This window comes from Ambystoma mexicanum, chromosome 10, assembly GCF_040938575.1.
Source record: "Ambystoma mexicanum isolate Mex_15411 chromosome 10, UKY_AmexF1_1, whole genome shotgun sequence".
Classification (NCBI taxonomy): domain Eukaryota; kingdom Metazoa; phylum Chordata; class Amphibia; order Caudata; family Ambystomatidae; genus Ambystoma; species Ambystoma mexicanum.
The window spans coordinates 1,606,141,867-1,606,156,140 of NC_090932.1; the positions used below are offsets into that span (position 1 = coordinate 1,606,141,867).

Consider the following 14,274-nt stretch of genomic DNA (forward strand, 5'->3'; position numbering starts at 1 on the left):
AGACTTTCATAGATCAGACTTGTCTGGAAATCTCGTCGGGCGAGAACATAGGAAATGATGGGGGCGGAGAGGCGGCTGCAGGTGGGCCAGAGGTATCGGAGGGAGAAGGGGGCCAGAGGGGAGTAGAGGATGAGAGGGTGGACAGGATGTCTTGTGTTTTTTTTCATTTTTTTTTTTAGATGAAATGAGAGGCCAGGGCCATGCAAAGGGCTTGGGAGGTGATAGGAGAAGTAGAGAATACAGCAGGGTTGGCCAGCTCCTTGCAGATTTTAAAGAGTTCGGCCAAGTTGTTAGATGCCGCAGAGATGCAGGCTTGGATATGGGCTCTCTTCTTAGTGCGGACAAGGAGCTGGTATTGCCTTTGGAGCAGGCCAGTTTGTCAGAGGATGCACAGGAAGCCTGCCATTTCCTCTGTCACCCTACACTTGCATTTAAGGTTAACTAGGTCACAGTCGTACCAAGAGTTGCACCTGGCTTGGGGCTTCAAGCGGATCCTCATGACGGAGGCAAGAACATCTAGAGTATCGGAGATAGAGGAGTAGTGCGTGGAAAGGGCTGTGTCAGGACGCGAGTCAGCCGGCGGTGGAGGTAAAGGTGAAGGAGGAGGAGGAGGAGGAGGAGGAGAGAATGTGGTGCGAAAGCCTCAACTGACACACGCTTTGTGGGTCGGATGACCCAGAAGGTAGGTGGATGTATTGGAGTTGGCCTGGCCTGATGGCTAGTGAGGGAGAGATGGGAGGAAAGGAGAGAGTGATCGCTCCAGGAGAGAGAAGTGGTCAGTGGGATAGAGGGGAGGTCTGAAGAGATCAGGGCACCCCGAGTGTGCCCTGCAGTGACAGTCGGGCCAGAGGGGAGAATAGAGAGGTTCGCAGAGGTCACGAAAGAGTCCAGATGAGGGACAGGGAAGCATCCAGATGGATGTTGAAGTCTCCAAGAAGGACGGAGTTGAGTGGTCGAGGCCAGGAGGGAGGAGGAGAGGTCCGCCCACTCAATGATCATTGAGTGTGATCATTATGTATTGTTTATCTCCACCCCCATCTTGTGATGGAGGAGTGGTTTCTACCGACCATGATGTGTAGAAAGGAGGGGGTCGGGAGGACACATTTTCTCCCACCTGTGTTTTATATTGCAAGACCAGCACACCCCACCTAAGGGACTGCTGAGGGGATCAATGTCTCTTTTCTCCCCTCTCTTTTAGCTATTGTGACAAATTCATCTGACTGGCAGTGGCAGTGTACCTTTTTACACAACATTTTGTGAACTTTTGTTGCAGGTTGTCTTTGCAGCTACAGTAAGGGACACAAAGGTCACCATTTGACTAATATGGTGGCTGTACTTTTCTTTTTTTGAGAATTGAACTTAATTGTCATTTTAAAAGTAACAATGCAAATTTTCTATGAGCAATGCTTCCTCGCAACATTCCCCCCACAGTAAATCACCCCTCACAATTAAACTCTCATAATTTGGTCCGTGGGCTGAGGTTCATATAAGCGGATCGGACCGCATTGAAGATTCATTCCTCCGCTCTCTTGGGTTGTCCACACCCTCACCCCTGTTGTCCCCTTCCCCTTTGTACCCCCCTCCGTCCCCGTGCAGTCAATTCTGCAAGGCTCCCCTCCACCGTAGTAGTCGCTCTCCCAGAAGACCGCCTTGGGACCCCCATGTGAGTACATCCTATTCCCAACCTCCCGTCTTGTTTGGCCCCCGTTGACACCTCATGGTCTTCTCTGTGTCTATGGGGCTGAGAGCCTGGGGGTGGGGGGGTCTTAACTTCCGACCCCATTGTCTTCCCCCACCTTGGTCCGTTGCCTACCCGCTGAATTTAAGCGTCTATATTTTACAAAAAAAGGCACCGACTGGCTTTCAATGTTAGTACGTGATTCGTCGATCAGGTGTGTAAAATATTCCATATCATATATGGCCCGCACCTTTGCCATCCAATCCCTCTCATCTGGCATCCTTGGGCTTTTCCACATCTGGGCGATGCAACATCTAGCTGCCACCAGCATCACCCTCACCATGTGTCCCTCCTCCCCCTCTTTCTCCCTCCTATTTACCCCAAAGAGAAGCCACCATGGGGAGAGTTTCCTGTGGTTCCCATCAACCCCTTTAATCCATGACAGGACTACCCACCAATACGTTTGCACCCTTCCACAACCCCACCACATATGGTCATAGTCCCCTTCGGACCCCCCACATTTACAACAGAGCAGGTCATATCCCTTACACATCTTTGCAAGCACGGCTGGGGGATAATGCCATCTGTGTAGGATCTTTACAGCCTGGTGTCTATATTGTAGGGATGCTGTTGACTTTGCCACTTTTCTGCACATCTCTGTCCATAGAGCCTAAACTAATTTTCTTCTTAGGTCACGTCCCCATTTATTTCCTGCCCGGACGCAGGTCCCTGGGTTCCGCTGGCAGTATCCCCTTATATACCAGGCTATGAGTCCCTTAGATCCCGACCTGGTGAGCAGGAGTGTCTCGAAATCAGTTAGCCCCCTCTGTAAGTTAACCCCCCCATCTTGCCTCAGATAAGACTCCCTTCAGTTGTAGATAACGGAATATGGATAGGGAGCCTCTCTGCAAGTGGTCTGTTAGCTTCTCTATTTTGATGAACACCCCTTCTTCCCACATCTGGCCCACCATGCTCAGTCCTGCCTCATACCACTTTTGCAATGACAGGGGTTCCTTGATTCCGTCTCGTATTGGTGGCTCCCAAATACAGCTCAGAGGGGGACGGCCATGTGGACAGCCACCTGTCCCCCCTCCCTCACTCCCCCTTAAACATAGCACATAAGACTTCGAAGTTGGGGTGGGTCAGCAGCAGCCTTCTCGGGATACTGTGTTGAGGGACCCAGGGCCATTCTCTGAGGGGGACTGGCATAAGAACTGCGTTATCCAAAGGCACCCATTGCTTTTGGGAGGCTGGGTCCAGATGGTCCACCAGCAAATGCAGTCGAGTAGCTTTATAATGTGTGGGTAGATCTGGGAAGCCCAACCCTCCTTCCTCCTTAGGCAGGGTCAGTGTCTTATATGCTATCCTGTGTGTTGGCCCCTGCCCATAGGAATTTTAAAGGTGGATTTTTACCTCCTCAAAGGATTTCGGGGCCACTACTGGCAGCAGTTGAAACATGAAAAGCAATTTAGGTAGTACCACCATTTTTATGCAATTCTGGTGAGCCATCTGTGAAAGCCCCAGCCTGCCCCATCGCTCTAGATCTGCGTGCACCGTTGTCCACAGTGGCATGTAGTTCCCCGCGTATAGGTCGCTGAATTGTTTATAAAGCTTACTCCCAGATAACGAAAGCAGTCCTCTTTTATCTGAACTGGAAGACTCCTCACAAACTCTGTTTCCGACATTCCCTCCACCAGCAAATCCACCACCGTTTTTATCAAAGTTAACCTTGCATCCCGACAGTCTTCCATACTGCTTCAGGCTGTCCATCATGCGGGAAATTGAGTTCCACGGGTCTGCAATATATAGCAGGGCATTGTCTGAAAAGAGACTCATCTTGTACATTGTACATCTTGTCCCTCGACCCTCACTTAATCCCCCTATTACTGCACACGTCTCTGGCACATGGCTCCATCACCAGCGCGTAGAGCAGTGGCGAGAGTGGGCACCCCTGTCGCGTTCCTCATTGCAACTGCAACGACTGTTAAATATTCCCATTGGCCACTACCCTGGCTGTCGGTTTCGGGTAGAGGGCTGCGCCCCATTGACTACCCCCCCACCCCCCAAGGCGTCAGCGGGATCGATCCTTCCCCCGTGATGGAGTTAAATAGTTTGGCTATCGGCGCTGCTAACAAATCTTGGTACAGCTTGTAAAAATCTGCGGTGAACCCATCCTCTCCTAGGGCTTTCCCAGCCTTCAATTTGCGGATAACTAACAGTATCTCCTCTGCCGTCACTTCCTTGTCTAGTGCCTCCTGTGCCTCGATTTCCAGCTTGGGGAGCTGCGTACCCTCTAAATAGCCACGGATCTCCTCACCCTCTACCTCCTCCGGTTCGGAGTATAGCCCTTTATAGTATTTGACGAATTGTGACGTTATCTCATCCCCCTTCTCTGCCACCGTCCCGTTTGCTCTCTGTATCCTCCTTCCCATTCTATCACCCCTCATCCTGTTTGCCAGGAAGGCCCCAGCCGCATCCCCCTGTTCGTAATATTACTGCCTCGTGTCCCTCATCCGCTTGACCACCTCCCCTATGGAGATCGAATGTAGTTCCTGCCTCCTGTCCCGCATATCGCTCAGGAGCTTTCCCTGATCTGCATCTGCTTGGGCCATCTGCCCTCTGAGTGCTTTCAGTTCGCCACTGAGCCTAGTTTCCACCAGGCCCCTTTCCCTCTTCTTCCGAGCCCCTTCAGAGATGAGCAGTCCCCTAAATGCTGCCTTTGCTGCCTCCCACACGATAGCCATGCCCACCTCTCCATTGTCATTCGTAGGGAAGTATGCACTTATCCTTCCCCAGGAAGTCCCTAAACACCTGGTCCCGTATCAGAGTATCGTTACACCTCCATCGTGTTTCCCTCTTTGGCAGGCTCTCTATCGTCCAGACTCCCACCAGTAAATCGTGGTCCGACCATGTTATTGCTTCAACTCCGGGGCCCTGTGTTATTGCATCTTGTTCCTGGGGTACCAAAAGCATATCTATTCTAGTGTAGGTGGGATGTGGCAGGGAGAAGAATATGTAGCCTCCTTGGCCGGCATGGTGTTTCGTCCATAAATCAGTCCAGTGTTAGTCTTGCAGCAAGTGCCTAAAATTAATATTTTTCTTTGGTCTCTGCTCTCTGCCTGTCCCCTTTTAAGTGACCAACAGTCCGTCCTTGGGTCTCCCACCAGGTTAAAAAATCCCCTCCCATGACCGTTATATCCTCCGCCCACCCCTCCACCATTTCAAAAATCCTGCGTAGAAACTTCCTGTCCCGCGTTAGGTGCGTAGACCGTGGCCAGGGTGTACTGTACTACCTCGTGGTAACCCTTTATCGCCAGGAACCTGCCCCCAAATCGTCTCTTAATCTATTTCCCTGTCAGCAGAAGTGTTTTCTCTAGTAGAATACCTACCCCTTCTTTGTTGCGCTCCGTATGGGAGGCCAGTACCCTATTTATAATGAGTTTCCTGAAGAAAGAGGACCATAAAACGCTGCTTATGGAACATATGACTGTCGGCGATCTCTTATTCTGAGAGTTTAGACCTTTTAACATTCAGCATGGCTATGCTCAAATCAGCCATCCCCCTTTGCCACTATGCCAGCTGCACCTCCTCGGGTAAAACGAGAGCCCGTACCTCCCCTAATTTGCATGGTTGACTGCACACGGTACCCCCCTACCCTCTCCCCACTTCCCTACTTGATCGTGGTCCCACACTATTTGCATCGCAGTGCCGTGAACCGAACCACCTGGGCCTACGTCCCAGCTCTGGTTTCCCAATCTTCCCTTGTCATAGTCTCCTAGGCGTTACCGCCTCTTTGCTTGCAACGCACAAAGCTTCCCTGTCTCCCCTCCATCCTCCTCCTCCCCACCACCATCGTCCCCGCGTGTATCCCCCCATCTTCAACATAAGATCAACAATGAATTCCCCTCCCCTCATAACATATTTAACCGGGTGAACCACGTTACTATATAGCCTTCCCACAGACTATCCTTGTTAGTACCCCCTGACCCTTCCCGCCACCATTGCAAAAAGCAAAGAACCAGCTCGGGTCGCCTCATCTTTTGGTTAAAACCCCAGGGTCTGGCTAGAAACCTCACCATGGCCATGGTGTTCCCTTCAGGTGGCGTCCCCTCTAAGGGGTGGGTTGTCAGGTTTCTGGCACTTCCTGGTGCCCTGGATCTTGTGTCGTCCCTGCAGTGTTCCCAGTTTGGTGGCGCTGCTGGATTGGGCGGGTCCTTCATCAATTCCGACCTTGCCGGGCTCTCGTCCTGTAAGTTCCTCCACGGCCCGCTTGATGTCCTCTTCCGTCACCACCTGGTACCTCTCGCCCTCCCATTCGTAGATGAGCGCAAAGGGATATCCCCATCTGTATCTTATCACTTTTTCTCTGAGCCATCTGGACAGGGGACCGCAATTTTTGCGCCGAAGGGGTGTTTGGGCAGCCAGGTCTTGGTAAATGGCCACTTTGGAGGCGTCCTCTTCGATGGCCCTTTGCCTCCTGCGCCAGCCCTGTGGACCTTGTCCAGCAGCACGGTCTCACCTTCCTTGGAGCCAAGGACCATCCCCATGATCTCCTGTATCTTACGTTCCAGTCCAGCTGGGGTTTCCTCCTCTTTTCCCGCAGGCAGAAGAAACGGAAGTTGTTGTGCCTCTCCCTGTTCTCAATGTCCTCCACCTTCAGCCGAAGTTCCTCCTCGTTTCTCCATTTCTTGGAGGCGTGCCCCCACTTGAGTCTCACGGATGAGGTTTGGTTCGCATCCAGGCCTTCCACCTTCTGCTCTAGGGTAGGGTTACTGAAAGGTCCGCTACTTTCACGCTAATGTTTGTTCTCAAAGGTAGTAACCTAGCCTGGGGAAAGCCAGAGGAAACCCTCAATAGTCCTGGTCTCGGGTTCCAAAACCAGGAGCTGTGGGAAGAAAGGAAGCACAGCAAAATGTGTGCAAAGGAAAGTCTATGGTAGAACACAGTAGAAGAGGAACTGCAGAAACCCACGACCGCGGGGACCCCTGCAGGTAAGTATCGGGAATAACCCACCAGCGCAGGGACCAGACATAAGTTCTCAAAGTGCAAGTTTGCGGGGACAGGGCTTAGGAACAGCAGAAGATCTTTTGTAGTAGAACAAGTTACAGGATCTGGTCACACAGGGACTTGAAAACTGGACCAATCACAACCTAAGCAAAGAACAGTCGGCCTTCAGAGGAGTGGGACCCACTAGCAAGGAGTGAAAACAGCAAGGAAGACAGAACCCAACCAAACCCTTCCAAACGTTACAAAGAGCTAATAATGGCAACCAGCCAGCAGAAAATGGCCTCACAAAGGAAACGGTGGAGGTGACCCAGGAAGGCCCACATGAACTGTTCGGGACGATGTCAATTTCCTACACCAAGGCGCACATCCAAGCTGCTAACTCGGGAAGTGGGATGTAAAGGGGCCCAGAAATGTTCCTAGTGAAGGAGGGCTGGCCCAACTAGCGCAGAGAACTAGAGGGGCGGGGAGTAGGATGGGGACAGCCAAGAAGGGACATCCAGCAGCCTAAGACCACAACCAGAGGTTAGGGAAAGGACACAGGACCCAGCCATTGTGGCCAGGCCTGGTCCTAAAATTGCAGAAGCACGGCTTCAAGGCATAAATCCACCTGCAGGCAGGTTTCAATAACCCAGCAGTATTGAGGAATGGTCAGGGCCTTCACTAGATTTACCCAGTTACTAATGGGCTGGCCTAAGCCAGCTCTCCAATTCCACACAGGGAACGCACACAATGGTTTGGCGGTCAGCCAATCAATCAGGCTGTCCATAAAAACCACTTAACACTCGGGTCCACCCATACAGGATGTGCAGTGGCCCGTCCAGTGCCATGGTTTGGTCGAAACCAGTCCACACCACTATAAAAGGTGCAGCAAAACCATCTGGCTAAGTCCATGTTTGCATAACAATATTCTTATGGTTGCTTTGTGGTTTACGTGAAAAGGAAAGGCCCAAAATAAAAATGACTCGGAGTAGGACGTATGTACCTTTTGTTGGTAGATGGCTACCACAAGCGTAGATTTGGCTACTAAGGCAGTATAATCGGCTGAAGCCCAGATGAAGCCATAACTAAATTACAGCTGCCATCAAACTACTCCTTAAAACCTTTGTGGGTTGATGCAATCACCCTAGAACCAAGGCACCACTGTCCTAGGAGCCATATGGGTGTCCATAGGACCATGTACTAAAAATGGGTTGCAGTGGCAGGGGCTTCCAGAAGTTAATCTAACCACAAAAATAAGTTGAGATTCTAGAAACCAAAATGGGGGGGAAAAAGCAAAAGGTTTAGGGCAGAACCCCCAACAAATTGGAATTATGCAAGTTACTGAATAACTGGATCCTAAATTCTGCTTCCCTACAAAATGGTTCCATCTAGTGAAGATCACGATCTCTGGGGGCTTCAGTTTCCTTAGCTGCCATCTTCCTTCCCCAATGTAAAGTTAAAGCTCTTCAGTGCACATTAATGGGCAACTGTTACCTTGTTGTTTTAAAGTTTTGAGGTAGATATAGTGTACTTTTTATCAGTCCGTGAATACTTGCAGGGGGTGCACCAAGTCATTAGCAACCAATCCCAGCTAGGGCGTCTGTTATATCTCCATTTGATTAAACGTAAGTGATTAAACGTAAGTGATGGAGTTTTGTTCAAGCCTGGCCAGCGCTCATTTGAAACCTTCATTGCAAGGGTTAACTGGTATGAAATATTTCCCACAATGTGTAAAATTTTCCACAAACCTGGTTCCCTTGTTGGAACATATTTTGCATACTTGGAAGGGCAGCTTCCAGAATGAGGCCTTAACATTTCAGGGAACTGTGTGGAACTACTCATCAAAGAAATTTAGCACAACATGTTTGACTCTGCTTTTCACCTTTTCAGATTGCTAAAATACAGGCCATCTGAGTTTGAGAATGTTATTTAAACTACAAGAGACCATTCATTTTGGTTGTGCATGCTTTAAGTGACCTGTAACCATAATAGCATTTGAGCTATATGTACTTCCATACAGTGGATCTAGCTTGCCTCCAGTCAGTGTACCAGTAAGTAGAATTGCAAAGATGTATGTACAGTTTCTGATCGAAATGCTCTTTCCTTGTGCTCAATGAATACAAGTTAGGCTTTTTATTTCGCTAATGAAGTGCCATGTAGAACTGGGCCACCTACGCTATTTGAGTCCACTTCCATCTCCTTCAAATGTTGAATCAAGTGGCTTAGGCGCAATCTAAATAATCAGCATAACATTCTCCTTCCCCCCCCAGTCACGCACTCACATGGAATTCTGGAGAAATTGAAAAAGATATATGCTGAAGTTGGTCTGTGGTTTGTTTGTTTTTTTTATTTTTTATTGATGTCTAAGGAGTTGGATGTAGACTGCATCATGCAACACCTGAACCAACTTTCAGTTTATGCAGCTCTTTCTTTCAAGGCATTTAAGCTCCCCCTTCTTGATAATTGTAAAATCAGTCAAAACCACAATTTTTATCCATACAGACTTTAAGGAAAGAGAGGTCCTGGCTCCATTAAACATGTTATAAACCTTCTGCCCTTTAATATCTTGCAATTTCTTATTGTTTATGCCTATTTCTCCATAGAACCCATCATGTTGTTTGACTCTTATAGAAGCTGCGGAGTGGCACGACTGGTGTATCTGCTCTGATTGCAGGGAGCATGCTGCATGTGGCCTGGCTGGGAGACTCGCAAGTCATGCTTGTGCGACGTGGAGAAGCTAAGACACTGATGGACGCACACAAGCCTGAGCGAGAGGTGAGCACATTGACATTCATGCTAACCCACTGTCTGTTTCCGGAGGGCATTGTACCTAGATTTGGATGCTAGTGTTAGGATGTGGCTGATATTTTTTATTTTCTTTGTTTACCCTATGATGTGCAATTTGCTGAGCGCACGTAGATGTGGCACTGACCTCGCAACTGGAAGATGCCCACTGTTCAAACTGCAAAAGGCCAATAAAAAAATGAGAAAACACTATTAAACGCTTTTCAGTATAGTCAAGTCTTATAGTTTGCAATAAAAAGCAAAAAGAGTAGGGGTGAATCTAAGGGATAGAGTTGAGGGTGAACGGCTGAGTAGGCCAAGGCCATATCCAAGATGATCTCTTAGACAGAACAATAAAGGCAGCTTGTTTGATGATTGATGGAGCTGCACTGGGCCAGACCCTAATCTTGTGATCCTGTATGGAAGTGTGGTGCTGGTGGAATAGCCTATGCCGGAGTCAGGTTGTAAGGTAGCTTGCACTTCAAGGTGTAAGACGATGGTGCAGTAGTAGAGACGACCTGAGAAAATAGTACAAGAAAAGAGTTCCTTTCTTCCTTCTTCACATGGCACAGTTGAACAAAGACTCATTGATGTTCTGAAACTTAAAGAGGCAGCAGCTTTTCTCATGTTGACCCCACCCAGCCAATGACTCACTCACAGTGGAGCATATGGCAGTTGCAACTCTTTAAGCAGAGCAGGCGTGGGATGGTGTAGGCACTTCTGGAAAGCCCCAGTGTGCCAAGAAATGCCAGCACATCAGTGAAGAAGCCGTCTTCTCTTCCAAGATGGATTTCTAGAATCTGGCCTCGTGGATGGATTTTAGGAGACCACCGTAGTTATTAACAGGAGCTCTGAGAGGTTAGCCAAAACAAGGTACGTGAACGAGCAGTCAAGGCTCAGTCTAAGGAGAGTGTGAGTGGGGAAAAGGGCCCTCAATGAGTCCACACAGTATGGCACACAATAATTCAATGTAGACAGTTATGCAAATACAGTTATTTATTTTAGGGCTTATGAACACTGGAAAATAAATCGAACCTGTATTATCACACAACACTCTAACACAAATCTATATAATAACCATAGGCTCACTTAAATAACCTCAGATAACTTAATCAAGGAAAGCAGGTAAGTAAGTTAGATGCAGTAAATGATGGAAACCAATCACAAGAACAATATTGTAACTTCTGAAGTCCAAACCCAAAGATGAATGGGGCCCGGTGCCCAAATGTCAAACACAGTACAACACAATGTTTCTCACCAGTATGATGGGCTTGTGGTGGTGATTGTTGAAAAACCTTTAAATAGTTTTAAACTAATTTACCCGAGAAAAAGTAAGTGTTCTCCTCTCTTCCAGACCCAAAGCTAACCCAGGAGTAGGATACACGATTCAAGTTCGACGACTAAAGGTGAGGGTAGACACAGGGACTTGTTCCCAATGTTATCCTATTGAAGACAGAGGGAGGGAAGGCACACTGATGCTTGCTTACCCTCTTGACTCTGATTTTCCTGGATTTCTTTGTGGATCGTCTGGGGGTTCAATCTCCTGCCATTTGTTCCAGTGATGGGTGCACAGGAGTTGCATGTTTGAAGATTCTTTCGGTGGGGTGGTAGTGCAAGAAGAAACTCCTGTTGATGGAAAGCAGAATCCAACAATATAGGCCTCCTTTTGACCCATCAAAGGACGGAGGAAAGCGGATTCAAGCAATAATCACCATTTGCAGGCAACTACAGGCGTCTTTTTAATCAGTCGCAGAAGCTACTTCAGGACAGGTTCCTTGAAGGGGGGAAGCTGGAATTTGGGGAGAAGGCAACTTGTGGCACAAGCAAGCAACACAGTTCCAGATTTTAACTCGTGACAGTTCTAGTGAGGCAGCCCATGAGAGAGCTGTCGGGAGGGGGTGGGGGTTGGTAAATCTTAGAAGAGGCAGGAAATAACAAGATTTCTGTTTTCTTTGAATTTAGACCCAGAAAACAGGAAGCCATCAGGCAGGGATGGCAGACAGACGAGAGGAAAGCTAATGATGGATGGAATCTGAAAAGGTCAGAAATGAAGGAAGAATCTGGGTGTCATCAGCATAAAGGTGTGCCTGAAACCTGAAACTTGTGATTAGAGCAGGAAGAGAAGAGGTGTAAAGAAAGAAAAGGACAGAATCAAGGGCAGTCCCTTGAGGAACACCATGAGAAAGAGGAATGGAACAAGAAGAAGAGACCTTCCAAGTAACAGTAAAGGAACGATTAGGGAGGTGGGAGGAGGACCATTTAAACACTGTGCCAGAGAGGCCATGGGAGCAAAGAGCAGTAAGCAGAGTGGGGTGGTTATTTATGCCAATAGCTACACTGAGATCAAGAAGACTCAATATAAAGGAAAGTTTGAGATAGCGTGTCTAACAGATCGAATCAGATGCACACGAGCGTGGTTTCGGTAGAGAAGTCAGAAAGACAGATTGTTTGATGAAGGAAGCAGATTATTTAAGTTAAGATGGGAAGAAAGTTGTGTGTGAACCAAATGTTCCAAGAGTTTAGATAAGTACAAGAGAAGTGAAATAGGCCAGAAAATTGAACAAAGTAGTAAGAAAACAAGCAAGAGCAGGATAGACAGATTTGACCAGAGGAGCGGGAAAGGGTTCAAAAGGTGCGCCGTTGGATGAGTCGTTTGACCTTCGGAAATACGTGGGAAGAGGGAGAAGGATGAACTAGCCATAAAGAGGAAAGCACACAATAAGAAGAGTCGGGAGGAGAGCGAATACTAGTAGATGACACTGCAGAACTTGCAGAGGAACTGATGGTATCAATCTTAGCAAGTAAGACGTCTGCAACGTCTGTGGGAGAAAAAGGACGTAGAAGGCTCAACCGAAGGGGCAGGGCATGATGAGCCTATTCAGAGTGCTAAAAAGTAGTTTAGGCGAGTTGGCTTGAGAACAAATAAGAGTTTGAAAGTAGCTAGATTTTGTTCGTTTGAGACGCAAGGTGTAAGAAGGCAGAAGAAAATGATAGTTGGCAGAGCACTATGTTCGGCTCTACAGGCAAGCGTTCTTAAAGGTTTCAAGAGGGGAGAAAGCCAGGGTCGAGGGCTCTACCCTTCGGATGAAAGCCAAACGTGGGTGTTGGGGGTGAAATAGAATCAAGAGAAGAGGTAATAGAGTATAAAGAAGCATGGTGGCTGTCTTCGTCGGACGAGGAAAAGTACTACGCTTAGCATGCTGTTCCTGGATAGACCTAGTAGGGCAACGGAATCCTAATTCCATAGATCACGACGTAGAAAGGTTGATGTTTTAGGAAGGCAAAGAGGATGTATGATCGGGAAATGTGGTATGTGGACCCGGAAAAGAGTGAGCGCAAATACACTCCGCAGAGTCAAGGTCAGAGTATATAAAGATAAAATCAAGGACATATTTCACGTGTTGGAGGGGAAGGCAGTAACTTGAGATTGTAAGCAGATGCAAGAAATAGTAAAGGGTATTCAAATGAGTCTGACTGAGGAAGAGTGTTGGGGAGATTTATCATTTTTATGCTTTATTCCCTCTCCTAGTGTGACCACCAGCACTTTTTGCTGGACATCTGGACTTTTTCTGAAATCCTGAATGAGTGGAGGGTTTTTCCACTTTTTCATTCTTATGGGCGCTGTCTTTTGGGGCTCTGTTTTTTACCTCTCCTATGGAGTCTACTTTCCTCCATACCTCTTTAAGGCATCTGTATTTTGTCATTGCAGCACACAGCTCCTTATGGGCAGTGTTATCGGGGACCCTTGGGGTCCTCCTTAGAGATTATTTTCTTTATCCTAGAGTAACGACAGTTCTTAAAGGAATAGCGTGCTCAAAAATATTATTGTCCCGAGCGTTCGGGCATGTGTTTTTAAACATACGTTGATCGATCGTACAAACATTTCCTATGCACCTTACCGTAATTTTCCTCACTTTTACACATGCGAAATCGGGCAGCAGGGTGCGGCCACCTTGTGCTAATCTTATCGTTTGCTGCATGGCCCTAAGGTGAACTGCCCTGGTGGCACTAAATCGTATCCCCCGCCCCTGAGGCCGACCTCACCAAACCTAGCGATATTTTCCACCTATCTCCATGACTTAACTGGGCAGCATAGCCAAACGCACCCAGTCATCACGCAGAACCCGGAAGATCAACACACATCCTCTCGCAACACAGCGTGTCCCAATTTTGAATACAAAACTATATTTCTAAAGGAAATGGCAATACTCTGCAATTTAAAATGTACTTTTATTTCACAATAAACGCTCTGAGAACATTTAGCGATTGCTATATTCAACCACATTGGTAATTTCTTTCTTTGTTCCCGATCCACAAATGTTTATCGTGAGTCACACAGTGTTCCTTTTGGGTATAATAAGCGCATTGGACGCACCGTGAATCGCAAGGCTTTGGCATCGGCTAGGCACTAGGCCACCGATAAACTGTCAGGTTGCTTCTTAAGGCTGGTACCGCGAAAGGGCATACCGGCCCGGGGCGATCGTCCCAAAACAGCGTCATAGTTATCCAGTCATTTAAAGTGATAGTCCAGTAAAAAATTGTATTTAAAAAATAGATAGGCAACGTTAAAAAAAAATACTAGCACTTTTTTTTTTTAAACTTCCTATGTAACATTTTAAGCTATTCAAGCTCAAAATTCGCAAAAGCAAGCACATGGGCGCATCCATTTTGTGAAATGGATGCCCACCTGTGCTGGCTTTTGCGGCACTAATGAAGGAAAAGCCAGCCAGCTGTAGTAAACAAAAGCTACCGCTGGGTGGCTTTTCCTTCATTGATGCTGTACGCAGAGGACGGGGACCGGAGACCAGAGCAGGAAAGCTGCAGCT

General features: G+C 47.8%; 1 protein-coding gene across 1 annotated transcript in view; it reads left to right on the forward strand.

Annotated features, from left to right (window-relative positions):
- The window catches only part of PPM1F (protein phosphatase, Mg2+/Mn2+ dependent 1F), a 413,152-nt gene that overhangs the window by 243,292 nt on the left and 155,586 nt on the right, over window positions 1-14,274 (forward strand). The window contains exon 6 of the mRNA XM_069619983.1: window positions 9,296-9,439. Within this exon, the coding sequence (XP_069476084.1) occupies window positions 9,296-9,439 (144 nt within the window). The remainder of the gene's footprint in view (window positions 1-9,295; window positions 9,440-14,274) is intronic.